General features: G+C 40.0%; 2 protein-coding genes and 1 non-coding gene across 5 annotated transcripts; 2 read left to right on the top strand and 1 right to left on the bottom strand.

Moving 5' to 3' along the window:
* Positions 1-4,686: 4,686 nt before the first annotated feature.
* Positions 4,687-14,142, top strand: SLC25A3 (solute carrier family 25 member 3). 3 transcript variants are annotated; one of them, XM_061639511.1, is made up of 8 exons: positions 4,687-4,865; positions 5,024-5,192; positions 7,520-7,644; positions 11,308-11,487; positions 11,600-11,781; positions 12,636-12,808; positions 13,647-13,757; positions 13,838-14,142. In XM_061639511.1, exons 2-8 carry the CDS (start codon positions 5,039-5,041, stop codon positions 13,996-13,998), a joined length of 1,086 nt encoding a protein of 361 aa, XP_061495495.1. In that variant the 5' UTR covers positions 4,687-4,865; positions 5,024-5,038; the 3' UTR covers positions 13,999-14,142. The 3 variants fall into 3 exon arrangements, with proteins under 3 accessions (XP_061495495.1, XP_061495493.1, XP_061495494.1); XM_061639509.1 differs by having other exon boundaries at positions 7,517-7,644; XM_061639510.1 differs by lacking the exon at positions 7,520-7,644 and adding an exon at positions 7,812-7,936 and having other exon boundaries at positions 4,692-4,865.
* Positions 11,946-12,190, top strand: LOC133363536 (small nucleolar RNA SNORA53). The gene has a single exon (XR_009757703.1). It is a non-coding gene; the product is annotated as a small nucleolar RNA SNORA53 (small nucleolar RNA).
* Positions 14,143-16,610: 2,468 nt separating the features above from the next.
* LOC133363325 (inhibitor of nuclear factor kappa-B kinase-interacting protein-like) lies at positions 16,611-17,291 on the bottom strand. Its single transcript, XM_061582730.1, has one exon. The coding sequence runs from the start codon at positions 17,289-17,291 to the stop codon at positions 16,611-16,613; it is 681 nt and encodes a 226-aa protein (XP_061438714.1).
* Between the last annotated feature and the right edge of the window lie 33 nt (positions 17,292-17,324).

Below are 17,324 nucleotides of genomic sequence, written 5' to 3'. Positions count from 1 at the left end.
GGTCTGTTTTTATGATGTTTTTATGATGTTTTTAGCGCTTTTGTTTGCTGCCCTGGGCTCCTGCTGGGAGGAAGGGCAGGCTATAAATCAAATCAATCGGGCTTCAGGACTGGACATGGAACTGAAACAGCCTTGGTCGCCCTGGTGGATGATATGAGGAGGGCGCTGGATAGAGGAGAATATACTTTCCTAGTCCTCCTGGATCTCTCAGCGGCTTTCGATACTGTCAACCATGGTATCCTTTTGGATCGCCTGGAGGGATTGGGAATAGGGGGCACTGTTTTACGGTGGCTCCATTCCTATCTCTCAGACAGGCACCAACGGGTGGCATTGGGGGATGAGGTTTCAGACCCTTGGCCTCTCAATTGTGGAGTGCCACAGGGCTCTATTCTCTCCCCCATGCTATTCAACATCTATGTAAAGCCGCTAGGGGCCATCATCAGGAGATTTGGGCTGCAGTGTCACCAATATGCGGATGACACTCAGCTATATCTCTCATTTAAGTCCTCACCAGAATTGGCTGTGGACACCATGTCCAAGTGCCTGGACTCCGTAAGTGAATGGATGGGAAGGAATAGGCTGAAACTGAACCCCGGCAAGACTGAGGTGTTGCTCGTGGGGGACAAGAGAAGGTTGGGAGATATGGACCTGGTGTTTAATGGGGTAAAATTGCCCCGAAAGACCAGGTCTGCAGCCTTGGGGTCATCCTTGACTCCCAGCTGTCCATGGAGGCTCAGGTTTCGGCAGTGAGCTGAGCGGCTTGGTATCAACTTCATCTGATACAGAGGCTGCAACCCTACCTTCCTGCCCATCTGCTCCCATGGGTGATACATGCTCTGGTCTCCTCCCACTTAGACAACTGTAATGCGCTCTACGTGGGGTTACCCTTGAAAACGGTCCAGAAATTACAGCTGATACAGAATGCAGCAGCACGTTTGATTAAGAACAGCCGTCGCCGTGATCATATCACTCCGGTGTTAGTAGATCTACACTGGTTACCAGTTGTCTACCGGGCCCAATTCAAGGTGTTGGTGCTGACCTTTAAAGCCCTATATGGTTTCGGTCGTTTATCTAAAGGAGCGCCTCCAGCATCACCAATTATGCCGCCCGACAAGATCAGCCACACAAGACCTTCTCTCGGTCCCACCAGTTAAAACAGCTAGGCTGGTGCGGACCAGAGAGAGGGCATTTTCGATTGTGGCCCCCACCCTCTGGAATTCCCTTCCTTTTGATCTTCGTCATGCCACCTCCCTGATAAGTTTCCACCGGGCCTTGAAGACCTGGCTGTTCAGGCAGGCCTATGGGATTTCTGGGATGGGTTAGCTTTTAATACTGTTTAGTTTAATTACTGAATGTGGTTTTTGGTTTTATATTGTATTTTATTATGTCAGTGTACGTCGCCTAGAGTGACCGTTAATTCGGCCAGATAGGCGACTCATAAATAATTTTTATTATTATTATTATTATTAGATATAGATAGATAGATAGATAGATAGATAGATAGATAGATAGATAGATAGATAGATAGATAGATAGATAGATAGATAGATAGATAGATAGATAGATAGATAGATAGATAGATAGATAGATAGATCATCAAATGCAAAGGAATCACTGAACACCAAAGTCAGGATCATTCAGACCATAGTATTCCCGATCTCTGTACGGATGTGAAAGTTAGACAGTGAAAAAAGCGGATAATAGAAAAATCAACTCATTTGAAATGTGGTGTTGGAGGAGAGCTTTGCACATACTATGGATCGCGAAAAAGAGATAATTGGGTGTTAGAAGTTAAAATGATGAAATTGAGATTTTCATACTTTGGACACATAATCATAAGACAGGATTCACTAGAAAAGACGATAATGCTGGGAAAAACAAGGGAGTAGAAAAAGAGGAAGTCCAAAGAAGAGATGGATCTATTACATAAAGGAAGCTACAGACCTGAACTTACAAGATCTGATGTAGTTCATGACAGATGCTATTGGAGGTCGCCGATTCATAAGGTCGCCATAAGCCGTAATTGTCTTTAAGGCACATAACACACCATATGTCTGGACTGGGCTCAATACCCTAACCCTCAGTGTACTGTGGATATAACAAGGACAATTTATCTTGTATGCCACCCTGAGAACTTTTCTTACAGGGTGGCCTCTAAGTAATAATGATGTACATTTCTGTAGGACTGTGTATTCAAAACAATGTATATATAGTAATCCTATATCAGTTCTGTAAAATAGATCAGAGGAAGTGTGGCATAGTGTATAGACTCAAGAGACCCACATTCAGAACCTTGGAACAGTTACAAAAATCACTGGGTGATCTTGAGCCAGTTACTACCTTTCAGCCTATTCTACCTTGCAAGGTTATTGTGAAGAGAAGAGGACATAATCCTATCAATGATATCTCAAGTTCCTGAGAAGTATAGCATATTAAGATAATAGACAATACATATCCCCAAGCTGCAGATGTGGGGTTGAAGCTGATAAATATTGGATCATCTAAGGCCATCTAGTGAGTTAATATCGGGTAAGAGTTCAACAACTTCACAGCTCACAGTCTTAACCAGAGCTTGGAAGATTACTTTTAAAAAGTAATAAATTACAGGTACAATTACACTTGCTCTGAAAGTAACTGATTACTTTTCTGAAAAGTAATCATTGCAATTACATTTCAGTTACTTTTTTTAAAAAAAGCCTACAAGGTGCTGGCCTTGGCTGCTGCATATCTAAGCAGCCTAAAACAACATTAAAAATAAACACACACAGAGTTAGTATAATAATTCTTTTTATGCATAAGATAGTAATGGTGGTCTCTCTGCTGGTAGGGGAGGTGAGGTGGGAGGCAGAGGCGACTACTCAGATCTTTGTACATCAAGTGCCACGCCCCCCTCCCTCAGCCAACAAGCATAATCTCTCTCACTTAACCACCTCCTGGACCCTGCCCTGCCACCAACTAAGGGACACTCACCCAAGCAAATATTTTCCCCTAAGATGCAAAAAAGTTAAAATACTGCAAATGCAGCACGGTAGCCAGAGAGGGTGGGGGAGGCCACTTTGTGTGCCAAGTGGAAACACACACACACATACATGTTGTCATCTTTCATTTCCTCAGTTCTTTATCTCCATTCTGCTGCTGCTGCCTCCTCCTCTTTTATCCATGTTCTTACCCTCTGGCTCCTTTTCCCCTCCACTCCATTCTTCACCACCACCATCCTTTTTTAAAAAACTGTTTTCTCCACTCCACCCCGTCTCACTCTCCACCTTGTCTCTCGTTGCCTCCTACCCACCCACAGAGCATGAGAGAAGAGCAACACTGCACAGAAGCCCAGTTTAAGGCACATGATTTTCATCCACAAATCAGAAAAGACTTCCTCTGCTCCCCCCTCCCCAAGCAATGCCCCAAAGTCATGCTGGAAACATTACAATTACTCCACAAAATTAATAAAATTACTCCTAGTTCTATTACAATCCAAATGTAAAGGAATTACCCACTTGTTCTTCAAAAAAGTAATGAATTACTTCCAAGTCTTAACCACTACACCATGCTACCTTTCAGCACGGAACATGACTGCCATATGTTCTATGCAGAATCAGGATTTCTGAGTCCTCCAACATTCTCTGCCTACAATTGCCTTTTGTAGTCCATTGCTTACAAAAACTTTTGACAGAAATGCACTTGCCCACTGAGTAGTGTACCACCAGAAGTTAACTGAAAAGATTTTGGCTTCTTAAGATTAGCCTTTAACACTCTTAACCATCCAATTGGTTTCCACAAATTGATTACAAAGCAGTGAACTTTTGTGGATGAAGCTCTAATCCACATTTACAGAATTTTTTGATGCATTAAACACAAACATATTTATTGTTGTCCCCAAGAACATAAATTACAACAAAACTTACTGGTTTTGTTAGTGGACTGACCCCCAGTCTGTTATCATTTCACAATCAAAGCATGTAAACCAAAGTCTTGTGTGTATGTGATCTTTTGGAAGTTTTTTTGAAACAAAATGGTAACTGATGTGAACATTCTACGAAAGCAATTGGAAAAGTGCTAAAAAGCTAGAGGAGTTCCCAACCTGTGGCCCATGAGCTTGATTCAGGTGGCCCATGGTGGGTCTGTGGATTTATGGTTTAAGGCAGGAGGCCACACATCCACCACATTATGAATTTATATTGACTTTAATTGTATTTTTATTGCTTTTTTTCTTATAATTGTATTTTATTGCATAACAATTTGAATTACAATTGCTACAACAGTCAGAAAAAAATAATTAAAAGGTAAGCCAAGATCCTCAGCAATTTTCAAGCGGTCAGCGGGGGAAAATGTTCAGGAATCTCTGCTCTAGACATAAACAATTTAAACTCCAATTCGCAGAAATTAAGTGCATGAAGTGCAAGGAATGCACGAACTGGGCGTTGACGTCTAGGTAACCTTTGGTCCCTCTCTTCCACCACATTACCTAGGCTCATTGACGTCTCTGAGAGTTTAATCCAGATGGTGCCACCTCAGGAAGGTTCAGCTAAAATGCCCTGATTTCGAGGTCTAAACTGGAGTCCTATGGTTTACCCCTCCCCCACCGTGGCTATTTTGCGGCCGTCCCTAATCTTGACAAGACTGGGGAGGGAGGCGCAGCTGAGAGTGACTAAACTTGAGAAGAAGACAGGGTTGGTTCTTGCGAACGTCAGCGGAGTGATGCAAGTTCGTGGGGCTTGCTGTCCAATCACAGCGTGCCTTACTGAACTGCTGCTCCACCGCTTGCGTCAGAGAAGGACAAAGTCATTGAGGAAGGGTGATATTCGGCCTCTAAGCGGAGTCGCCAGCTGAGTAGCGGAACGAGGGAGGGGGCTCCGCCATCTTAGAAGGTGAGTCCCTGAGAGAAATTTTGTGGAGGTGGTGCTTGTCGCTCTGGTTCCTTTACCGCTTGTCAGAGTTCATCCCTGGTCGGTGGTGGGGTATTTTTTTTTTTTTTTGCCCCACGACCGGTTGTTACTAACCACATTCCTGGTTCTCCCGCTCGTAGTTTCCTGCCGCCGCCATGTTCTCGTCTATCGCGCCGCTTGTGCGGCTCAACCTATTCCACGCGCCTCATCTGCAGTTGCAGCAGGACAGCCTCAACCTCAGGAAGCGCCCGGCTGAGCCTACGGAGCCTTCGTGCACTCGGCAGAGCCTGGCAGCCGCTTCCGCAGAAGGTAAGTAGGCGGGCGGTGTAAAAAACGAACCTCGCCGTGCCTCCTTTGGAAGGGTCTCCTGGTTTTTGAATTCGTTCTTGGGCGAGGCGTTAGTGGCTTGGCCCGCCGGGTTGCTCTTGGAGGACAAGGAAGGTCATCGAGGACCTGACTTGCGCTGGGTTCACGGTACCTTGTGGGTTAAAGCCCCTTCCGTTTTCCTCCACTAGAAAGGCCTGGGTGATTGTCTTTCTGTGCCTTGACCCCGCCTGTTTAGGCCTGGGAAGAGGTTTGTTCCGCGACCTTGGGGCTGGGAGCCCTCCTGCCTAACCTATGCTTTGCATCTGGATGAGGACGTCTTGGTTTCTAGTGCCTGCCCCCCCCCCTCTTAGGCTATATCCCGCAGTGGCCTAATGATAGTGCTTGTGGAAAAATTTATGGCTAGTAGAAAACAGCTTGTCTCCATAGTAACTACTTTGTGCCCTGTTCCTTCCCTTGTAAGACTTATTTTGAAGGGGGAGATGGTATGGTGTGCACAAGGTCACAGGCTTAAAATGACACTGGAGGTAGCTGGAGATGAGGATAAATTGAGTTATTATAACTAATCCATTTTTAAAAGCTTATAATGAAAATAACTGAATCTTTATATTGTTTTTTGTTTCCATTATTTTAGTTGGATCCATAGTAGAGCCATTTCTACTACTAAAACCTTTTTAATTCCATAGAGCAGCCATGTTAGTCTGTTAGAGGAAAAAGTGAAAGTCTCGTAAGACATTTAAAGATTTAACAGAGATGTTATGGGCTCTGAAAAGACCAGAGCTGCCTTTGTCAGATGTGTGAAGTGTTATCCTCAGATGATATATGCATATGCGTGGTATATATGTAAATTCAAATGTATACAAGAAAATTATAGCAATGTTTTGCAACAGCAGTAATTTTTTTTATGAATGGAGAGATTATCACAGCCTACTACTATTGATGTTCCATGTGCATCTCTTATATACATTTGAGTTTTTCATAGAAATATTTGACTTTATTGTGTATCATAGTACAATATTTTCTTCTTGTACCTATGAATGTATGTATCTGCTGACAATGCTTCACGTTTCTGATGAAGTGCAAGTCCTGTTGAATTTGAAGGGATTTATTTCTAAATATGCTTAGGACTACTGTGAATATGTTTTTAAGGTATCACAAAAGTCTTTTGCTCTAACATAGTTATCCTCCCCCCCCCGAGGTTTTGTTATCTAAAGTGGTGGTGTCACATAAGTGTGATTTTATGTGGATATAACTTATTTTTGAATAGTGAAAACAATGTACGTTCATATTTAGTCTTAAAAGTCCAACAGGTCATTTATGTGTAAACTCAATTAGGTTTATCTGTATAGTAAGAGTCTATTATTAGGTGTTGGTGAATATTGCTTTGGGACAACAGCTTTAAATTTTAAGATATAACATACTTGCCTTAAGAAAACCTCTACTGAATAAACCCTCAGGATCTATTCTTATAATTGCAAAGGTACTGAGTTAGTCACATAAGGATCTATTGATCTGTGAGAGTTTATAAGGACATCTAAAGAACTGCACAATGACCGCTTGTAAAATTACTTCGCTTGTTGGTTTAGACAATCTGAACTCAGGATCTGTTTGGTTGTCTAAAATAATGGAAAAATATATTGAAGCTCAATTTAATTTCATCTGAGTGAAAGTTTTGTTTCTGTCCTATGTATATGATCTTATTTTGACTTAACTGAACATTTACCCTAGTCTAATATTTCTGTTGCTTCTAATGTTTGCACAGCACAGAATATCTCTTGGGAGAAAGTATTACCTTAAGCAGGAGACAGCCTGTAAATAGCAGTATTTTGCTCATTCCCATGTGATAATTATCATATTTTGAAAGTATTGTCAAGTAGTGTCCCATTCTATGTATTATGCTGTCATTGGGCAAATCCGTCAAGATGAAGGTTAATAGCTACTTTGGCATTCCCAAACAAAACCAGCTCAGCTCTGAATCTGAAAATGGTGTCCTCTTAAAATATAATAAAAATCCTATTATGTAAAATGGCATTCATAAAAGAATACAGATATTGCTGCTTGTACCTTTTTAAATATGGTTATTAATAAGTGAATTGAGACCCATTTTTACACTGAGAATGTCTTCATGTGGTAACATCTTTATAAAAAAAAGTGCATGCTTTCAATTGACCATCTGCCACTTCATAAATTTGGGAGGGACGAGCTTGTTTTAGGAGAAAACTAAAATTTCTTCAATGAGCTTGCATAAATTAACCAAATTTTGAATGCCAGTTCTGTGGTTTGTCAACTTGTACTTATCTCTTTTCAAGCAGAAGAATATAGCTGTGCATATGGCTCTGGCAGATTCTTCATCCTTTGTGGCCTTGGTGGGATTATTAGCTGTGGTACCACGCACACAGCATTGGTTCCCTTAGATCTCGTTAAATGCCGAATTCAGGTTTGATTGCATGTCAGGTTGGATGAATTGTATTACATGATCAAAGTGTGAAATCTTACTAACCAAAATAAAGCAAGGCTTGGATTTCACCCAAATAAAACATTTTTATATTGTTGCATGCAGCTTATTCAACAGCATGGTGTGCCCTTTTTTTTTTTTTGCTACAGAAGAATACAGTTGTGAATATGGCTCTCTCAAGTTTTATGCTCTGTGTGGCTTTGGTGGGGTCCTAAGTTGTGGGCTGACACACACAGCAGTCGTACCTTTGGATTTAGTGAAATGCCGCATCCAGGTTTGTATGTTGTCCAATATGGATTTTTTTCTGTTTTTTGAAACGAAATAACTTGCCAAACTCTAAACTGAGCCAGAGTTAGGACACATATAACTGGCATTTAATAAATGAGTAGTAATATTTGACACTTATCACTGCATTATTCAAATGTATACTTGTAGCCCAAAACTATCAGATACTTCAGATTTAAGTCAGATGTCTTTGATTACTAAATAGTTACAATGTAAGTAGCATTGCATGTTAATGAGAAAATTTCCATACATGAATTAAGGAGGAATTGAGTAAGGATCAGTAGAAGCTTTAGTTTAAGTGATAAAGCAGTCAGAAAAACAGTACAATCCTTTGCATGTTTGCTTAGAAGTTCCACCGAGTTCAATAGGAATTCCTCCCAAGCAAGCTTGCATAGGATTTTAGCCTTGTAAAACTGAATGCGTACAAGCCAAAAATATATTTAAAATAGGTATACCCTGTGTATTAAATACTGATTTCAGAAGTGGCAAAAATATAGAAGTACAAAACTGTTCTGTAGCAATACTGAGATCTCAGTGGGCTAAATATTCTAACTTTAAAAACATGAGTCAACCTGTGACTTTATGACTTTAAGTTTGTTAGGCAAAATGAAGATTTTGAAGTTAACACTTTGCCTATACTTGTAATAGATTAAAAAACAGTGCTTTGAAGTCATTTGAGAAATGTTTTTCACAAAAGTTGATTCAACTATTCCTCTAAAGCAGCTAAAGGTCTTGAGGAAACATGCTCGACTATATGTGCCCCAAATATACATTACAGAAAATGTAATCGTGTTCAGACAGAAGTCAGAAAGAGGCCAGGAAGTAAGAGGAAAGTTGAAATGGCCCAAGTCAGTAGAGGGCAACATGAGGTAGGAAGGTAGCTCTATATTGAAAATCACAGTATATTGCATTTGCTGCATAAAATATTTTAGGAATATTGCATAGTTCTGCTTTTACTTGGAATACACATACCCAGGTAAATCTTAAATAACGGTTCACAAATGTCAGCTGTTCTCATAGTATTTATGCACAACTCTACTGACTACTGGTGTTCTAACAGTGAAAAGTCACAATTTTTTTCACTCCGGTGCACTTTGTTATTTTTGGTATGGTCAAATTTCAAATGTTTCCATACTGACACCTTTCTAATGCAGTTAAACCAAAATCTTATATTCACTTAATGCAAGTATTTACTACTGCCTTAATCCTTCAAAATGCTTTCTCACAGCTAAGGTACATTTACAGTGAGGTACTTAACTGAAGAAAACTTTAGTATTGGGCAGTTACAGTTCCTCACAGTTACAGAAATCACTTAGTTTCAATGCTTTGTAAAAGTAATCAGATCCCTGACTAATGTTCTCATGTTACTGAATTACTAATGATACATTGTAATTTTGTTCTGTATGATACTTTATTTTGAAACACTGACAGTCAAAATCAATCATTGTAAGGTGACATTGGTTTTATGTTGGGAAATGTTTGTAAGAAACATAAAAAACTGAAACATGTTGTTTGCATAAGTATTCAACCCCCACACATTAATATTTGGTAGAGCCACCTTTTGCTGCAATAACAGCATTAAGTCTTTTGAGGTAGGTACGTACCAGCTTTGTACACAGTGTCAGAGAGGTTTTGGCCCATTCTTTGCAGATTCATTTCAGGTTGGCTGGACATCGCTTGTGGACCGCAATTTTCAAAGAGCACGACAGATTCTCAATGGGATTGAGATCAGGACTTTGACTGGGCCACTTGTAGGACATGCACCTTTTTGTTCTTGAGCCACTCCAATGTTGCTTTGGCCTTGTGCTTGGGATCATTGTCCTGCTGAAAAGTGGCTTTCCTCCCAAGCCTCAGTCTTTTAGTAGATTAAAGCAGGTTCTCTTGCAGTATTTCCCTGTATTTTGCTCCATCCGTTCTTCTGTCGATTTTAACAAGATGCCCAGTCCCTGCTGATGAGAAGCATCCCAACAGCATGATACTGCCACCACCATACTTTACTGTAAGGATGGTGTATCTTGAGGCATGGGCAGTGTTAGGCTTGCACCACACATAGAGCTTTTTGGCCAAAACTCAAAGCTCTATCTTGGTCTCATCTGACCACAAAACCACCTCCCACATCAGAGCTGGGGCACTCTCATGCTTTCTGGCAAACTCCAGACGTGCTTTCAGATGGTACATTTTGAGTAACGGCTTCTTTCCTGCCACCTTCCCATACAGGTCAGTGTTATGCAGAATTCTTGCTATGGTTGACTGGTGCACCATTACTCCACTCGCAGCCACTGAACTCTGTAGCTCCTTCAAAGTGGTTGTTGGCATCTCTGTGGCTTCTCTCACAAGTCTCCTTCTTGTTTTGAGGGGCAGCCTTGTCTTAGCAGTGCCTGGGTGGTGTGATGCAGCTTCCACTTCCTGATTATTGATCCAGCTGTGCTCACTGGGATGTCCATACACTTCAATATTATTTTGTACCCTTTTCCTAATGTATGCATTTGTATTACATTATCTCTCACTTCTGTAGAATGCTCTTTGGTCTTTATTTTCCTTCAGATCCACAGCCTGACTAATGATCCTTCAACAGTGGGGTTTTTATCCTGACAATGTGACAGCAAATTGAATGGTTCACAGGTGGAGGTCAATGGGAAGGTAATTGTGTTCTAGATAGGGCAGTTTCTTTCATCTGTGTAAACTGGGAGCTTCCACAGCACAGGGGTTGAATACTTATGCAAGCAATATGTTTCAGTTTTTAAGTTTCTTACAAACATTTCCAAATATAAAACCAATATTGCCTTACAATAATTGATTTGGGTTTCAGTGTTTCAAAATAAAATATACAGAACGAAATTAATTCAGTAATATGAGAGCATTGGTCAAGGGTCTGATTTCTTTTGCAAGGATCTGTATATAGTGCATCACAGCTTTCAGTGTACTTGTGAAATGGTATATTGTTAGAACTGGTTGTTTGTGTTTTATTAAATTTCCAAATTTATAGCTAGTTTAGGTTTGACCATTGCATATATCTTTTATATATGCACATACTTCAAAACAGAAATTTTATATTTGCAACCTGTCTGTGTTGTTTATCTTACCACTTTCATTTTTCCTCCAAGATCTACTTCCCCCAAACCTTACTTGAAGTTCCCTAATCATTTTGCCACTGTCAGTTAATTTGCTCTGTTGTCTCTACACATTCATATTTGATCTTGCCCTTCACTCCAGTCTTCTTCACTAGATATATATTCTAAGTTCTCTAAACAGTCCTAGGCTTTGTACAGTGTCTACATGTTTACAGTATATTGGTTGTTCCTGAATTTGCGAAGGCTTAAAATGTTTTTCTTAACTGCTGATTTCTCAAATCTTGTTTAGGTGGATCCACAAAAATATAAGAGCATCTTCAGTGGGTTTTCAGTTACTCTCAAAGAAGATGGCGTTCGCGGCTTGGCAAAAGGATGGGCTCCAACCTTTATTGGATATTCCATGCAAGGACTGTGTAAATTTGGTTTCTATGAAGTCTTCAAAGTCCTATATGGGAACATGTTGGGAGAGGTAAGTTTATTTTTCCTGCACTTTTCAAAAGAACCTTAGCACACCCTTCTTGTGAATTTGTCCAAGGAAATCACACGAACATTTTTTCTGGTTTGTTGGTAACTTATTTCAGGAAAATGCATATTTGTGGCGTACATCACTATACCTGGCTGCATCTGCCAGTGCAGAGTTCTTTGCTGATATTGCTCTGGCTCCAATGGAAGCTGCTAAGGTTCGCATTCAAACACAGCCTGGATATGCAAACACATTGAGGCAAGCAGTTCCAAAAATGTTTGCTGAAGAAGGCATTTGGGCGTAAGTATTATAGCAGTCTAGCCAGGGTTCAAAAGTGGTTCTCTATTCCCCTTCACAGCCCATTGCTTGTGAGCTGTTAAGCTTTGATTATGGATATTCTACCGTTAGACATAAGCACAGTTCTGAATGTGATCATAGCAGACATTTCTTAAGCAATATGAGCCAACATGCTCCCTTAGATCCATCTTTGTTTGATGTCTGTTGTGCTGAGTTCTGCTTATAGCTTTGGTTTTGAGTAGTTCCAGCCAAGGGAGATCAGCAACTTTATGGTTGTACAGTCAAAGATGCTTGAGTCATTGGCATGTGAGAATAATATACCTTCACTCTAGTCTTTTATATTCTGATAGAAATGGTTATAATACATATATGCCATTTTCCACTATCAGGATTTGGCTGGAGTGTGGACATTTATTAATTACTTCCCATATTAAAGGTAGGAGGGACTATACACCATTGTTGATTTTTTTTTTTAGAGCAAAGTTAGAGGTATCTGACTTTATTTAACGTTGGGAGTTCTTGGTTGTTTCTGGCTGGTTTGGAAGAAACTGTAATGTAACTCAGGTGAGTGTCTTCACAAGAGAAGGCACCAATAGGCTTATTGCAGTCTTTGCTAACATTGGTCTTAAAGTGTGAATAAATTTGTAGAGCTGTGGTGGGTTAGGGCAATAGGTGATTTAGAACTATAGGAAGCTGCTTTGTCTACTGTCCACTGGTCTGTCTAGCTCAGTGTTGTCTACACTGGCTGGCAGCGGCTCTCTAGGATTCTAGATGTTTACTTTCCTCATATATTCCAGAGTAACTACAGAGTAGAAGCATTTAAATTTGAGTTTTCTAATTTTTTGTCTACTTTGAAGTTTCTACAAAGGTGTTGCTCCGTTATGGATGAGACAGATTCCTTACACAATGATGAAATTTGCCTGTTTTGAACGAACTGTGGAAGCTCTTTACAAATATGTTGTCCCCAAACCAAGGAGTGAATGTTCAAAAGGAGAGCAGCTGGTTGTTACATTTATAGCAGGTTATATAGGTAAGAAAATACTAACTTTTAGGAATGTAATAATAGTCTATAGTAGGTATTTATATGCCTAATGATTCAGTGACTGTATGTGCATGAGCAAACCTGAGCAGGAGTCAGGCTTGCACACATCCTTGTATTGTCTTATATAGGCAGGAGAATGAAAATTATAGTACCATTTATTTTACTTCCACGGGATCCTGGTGTGCCCATGCGTACAAGCCAGAAATCATGGTTTATAATTTGGTTTTAATGAGCAAGCTTCACAACCTAGTTTTGTTGACTTGTTTTGAAACTGACCAATCTGTTACAAAACATAAGATCTGGTTTCTAATCAATGACGTCAGGATTCTGTGGAAAGTGAACTTTAGTGCAGCTGAAGTCGTTAACTTCCTATGTGGGAGGGAATAGGGTGGGCACGTGAGCCTAAGTGTCACTCAGGGTTGTGGCACACAAAAACATGGTAGATGAGGCTAAAGCCTTTAATAGCTTTCATAGGACTATTGTATTATCTAATGGCTTTTGAAGTGACAAGGGAATCTAATAATGTGAGGCATCTAAAGCACCAATTTTAGCAAGGTTTGTTCAAGCCCTAACATTGGCACATGTTACAGTGCTGGTTTGCAAGTTCCTCTGTATCTTGAAACCAGGTTACTAAAGACCTAGAAAATGCATGTGCATGATGACGGACAGACATTAACACTCTTGAAGAAAAGTTCTGTAACGAGTAGCAGGTGTTGTCTCCCTGCAGCAGTTGTGAGTTAGTCTGTTTTTGAAATGGGATCTTTCTGGAATTAGTATAAAACATACTAGTGAATATTTAAAAATAATGGTGACAACTTATTTTCAGCTGGTATCTTCTGTGCCATTGTTTCACATCCTGCTGATTCTGTGGTATCTGTGTTGAACAAAGAAAAGGGCAGTTCAGCTCTGGAAGTACTGAAGAGGCTGGGATTTAAAGGTGAGGATTTAAACAGATGTTGAATTATGGAAAATGTATGAATTATTCCAATTACTGATACCTGTGTTCTGTTCCAACAGGCGTGTGGAAGGGTCTTTTTGCCCGTATTATTATGATTGGTACCCTGACAGCACTACAGTGGTTCATCTATGACTCTGTGAAAGTTTATTTCAGGCTTCCCCGCCCACCTCCACCTGAAATGCCAGAATCTTTGAAGAAAAAACTTGGTCTTTCTGAGTAGATGGATCATGGACTGAATGGCTAATAGCAAAACATCATGAAACTTTATACACATGGCAGTGTAGGAGAATAAAATCTTGTTTGCTCCGGCTTCACTGTCCCTGTTGGTAAAAATAAACTACTAGATTGATTAGTGTTTGACTTAGTTCTCAGCCTGTTGGTGAAGATGATTTCATGATGTGTAAGGAGGCTGATTGATTCCTTATCGTACTATCTTGATATTGACCATCAGTTAATGCAGAGAAGGAAATAATCTATAGTATTTACAGGCTTGATCTACCCATATGGCTTTCCTTCAGTGTGGTTTCAGCTGACTGACTGCTGTGGCAGTTAACCCAATTTAGATACCAGTTTGTTGCTTTCTGTATATTGACTTTATGGGCAGGTAAAGTTAGGTAATGGGCAACTAATGAAGTGTAAGGCTACTGAAAATCAAAGCGATACGTATGACCAAGTGATGCTGCCTTCATTGGGGAAAAATAGCCAACCAAAGGCTAAGTAAATGTAGTAGCAGGCCATAAATACATTCATTGCTAAACAGGACCTACTCTGGTGCACCATCTTGAGTGTTCATAGCCCTTGGAAGCACACGTGATGGTGTCTGCTGCTTTAAAAACCCTTCTGCAAATAGAACACACTTAAATTCAATCCTATGTATATATAACCTCCAGGCGTTTTGAGTGGTCAAAGCTGTGGCTGGTAATCAACTCAGATTCAAGTGTTGAAAGCAATGGGCCTACTCTGAACAGGACTTAGCATTATACATATAGGGTGCTAATCAACTATTCAAACATTTATTGTAAGTGCCCTGGTCCCTCAGGCCAAAGATTCACCATATCCTGTTGCCTACATGAACAAGGCATTGTTTCTAGGAAGTCCAGAAGCAAGACGGAGGCAAAAGCAGTCATCTACCTGCCTCTACACTGGTATTTAGTAACTCATTGCTAATGTATCTGAAAGCTTCCATTTGGTTGCCATGGCTAATGTTATTAGGCAGCTTCCTAGGTCAGATCACCGGTTGATCTACCTTGGTATTGTCTATACTGACAGGCAGTGGTGCTCTAGGATGACAAACAAAAGACATTCCCAACTATACATAGAGATGCTGGGGACTGAGCATGGGACCAGCAGATCCTTTACCCGCTGAGTGACAGCCCTTTCCGAAACTATAGTGCATGGATTTTTTCTAATCTGTTTAAAACTATTAGCCATCATTTATACCCTCTGTGACTGAATTCTATCAAGATGCATTTCTGAAGCACTTTTTTGTCAATATTTTGCCAATGAATTCACTGGGTGACCCAGATTTCTAGTATCAGGAAAGAAACGTTCCATCCATCTTTTTCCACTTCATGTATAACGTCATGAATCTGTCATCCCTAGTCATTTTTCTTCTAAGAAATCCATACACAGCCCCTCATATAAGTACCCTCTTCTTTGTACATCTTTATACTAGCTGTTTTGAGATGATGACCATAACTGTTTACTACTATAAACATGGTTCTATACATTCCTATAAGACACCATCAACACCTGTAATACTTTTAACTACAAGAATAAAAAGTGCATGTTCCTTACATTTGTTCAGCTGAACAAGACTCATCTCTACTTACAAATATTTTTTCTTACAACCTAAAATCTATAATTCAGCCATAACAAAAGTAGTCCAGATGCCCTAGCTTTGATCCAGAATAGCTCTTCTGAAAAATGGGTTTGTGATCCAGCAGAGCCTGCCACTAACTGGGAGAGGATATGATTTGTGGGTAGTTTCTGCACCACCTCCCACTAGAGGATCTAATAACTCTAGATCAGGTTTTAGGGTGATTCAAAGAGATTTGCTTCCCCCAGTTCATGAGTGGGACCATCCCATGAGCAGAGTTCTCTAGGTGCAACCCTCTAGTTTGGGCCCTGTACCATCGTCATCATGTGCCTTCAAGTCAATTACAACTTAAGGCGACCCTATGAATCAGCAACCTCCAATAGTATCTGTTATGAACCACCCTGTTCAGATCTTGTAAGTTCAGGTCTGTGGCTTCCTTTATGGAATCAATCCATTTCTTGTTTGATCTTCCTCCTTTTCTGCACCCTTCCATCTTCCCCATCATTATTGTCTTTTCCAGTGAATCATGTCTTCTCATTATGTGTCCAAAGTATGATAAGGTACAAAGGTACCATCACCCCTTTTAATGTCCCAGATACCATTCAAGACTTTCTGAGGCTTTGCTGAAACATGAAATACGAGTACAACTTTTTTAGCTATCATTGATTCAATAAGAAGCAAACATTTTTGTAAGTTTTTATGAAAGGTTTTCTCTCAGTTACATAAATATGACACATCTACTTCAAGGCTGCAATCCTATATACTTACTTGGGTGTATGCCCCAGTGAACATTAATGGGACTTAACCATAAAATCCTTTGCATGTTTACTAAGAAATGCATTCCATTTGTTATATGCAGCAAAAGGAAGATGACATCTTAAGTGCTGCTTTAACGTCAAAATGTAGCCCCTTACCTTGAAATCTAGCAGCTTCAAGCACTGCTAGAATTGAAGCTTCATGTCATGGGACTACTTCAAATCTGAAACTTTAGTTTATCGCTCATAGCCTTAATTTCAGTGTGAAAAAAAGTTAGAGAGTTTCTTATTCAGGAAAGCAATTTCCTTCTGTCTTTCCATTAGATCCCCAAGCATTCTTCCTATTCTTAATGTTAGTTCATCTAACATTGGTTCCAAGTGTGCCAGATCTTTCTTTAAGTTGTGTACTTTAGGTTTTAAGTCATTTGCAAAGGCTACTGTTGTCAGAACTTTGGCTCTATCACTTTCCAAATCTAAAATCTTACTTGATTGCTTGTTCAGTTCAGCATTCAGCTCAGACAATTTTGTCTTAATGTTTTCTATTTGTCTAGCATTTTCAGATGCAGAACTCTTTAGTATTGTAGTCCTGTCAATGCTATTTGTAAGAAGTTCTCCTATACTCTGTACTGTAGTCTTTTCAGCTTTATCTACTTTGTCTTCTAGAGTATGTAGATTCTCTACCAATAAGGTTACATCAGCTTCAAGACCTGAAATGCGTCTAATATCAGTCTTCACAGTTGCAATTTTTACAGAAAAGATTTTAGTTACAGAATCTATATTCTCCTCATATTTAGTAACTGCACGAAAAAGAGCTGTTAAATTCTGCTGAAGCTCTTCTTCTTCTTGAATTAACCTATTAGACCAGATCTGCATGGTGTTCACCTCCTCCTGCAGATGCTTCATCTGAGCAAGTATATGAAGATTGTCCAGTTGCTCCATTAAGCTTAATGTCTTCTCACACTAAAAATTAAG

The sequence above is a fragment of the Rhineura floridana genome, chromosome 8, assembly GCF_030035675.1.
Source record: "Rhineura floridana isolate rRhiFlo1 chromosome 8, rRhiFlo1.hap2, whole genome shotgun sequence".
NCBI lineage: Eukaryota > Metazoa > Chordata > Lepidosauria > Squamata > Rhineuridae > Rhineura > Rhineura floridana.
The sequence above is the reverse complement of the archived record's forward strand: the minus strand, read 5'-3'. Positions and strand labels throughout refer to the sequence as shown.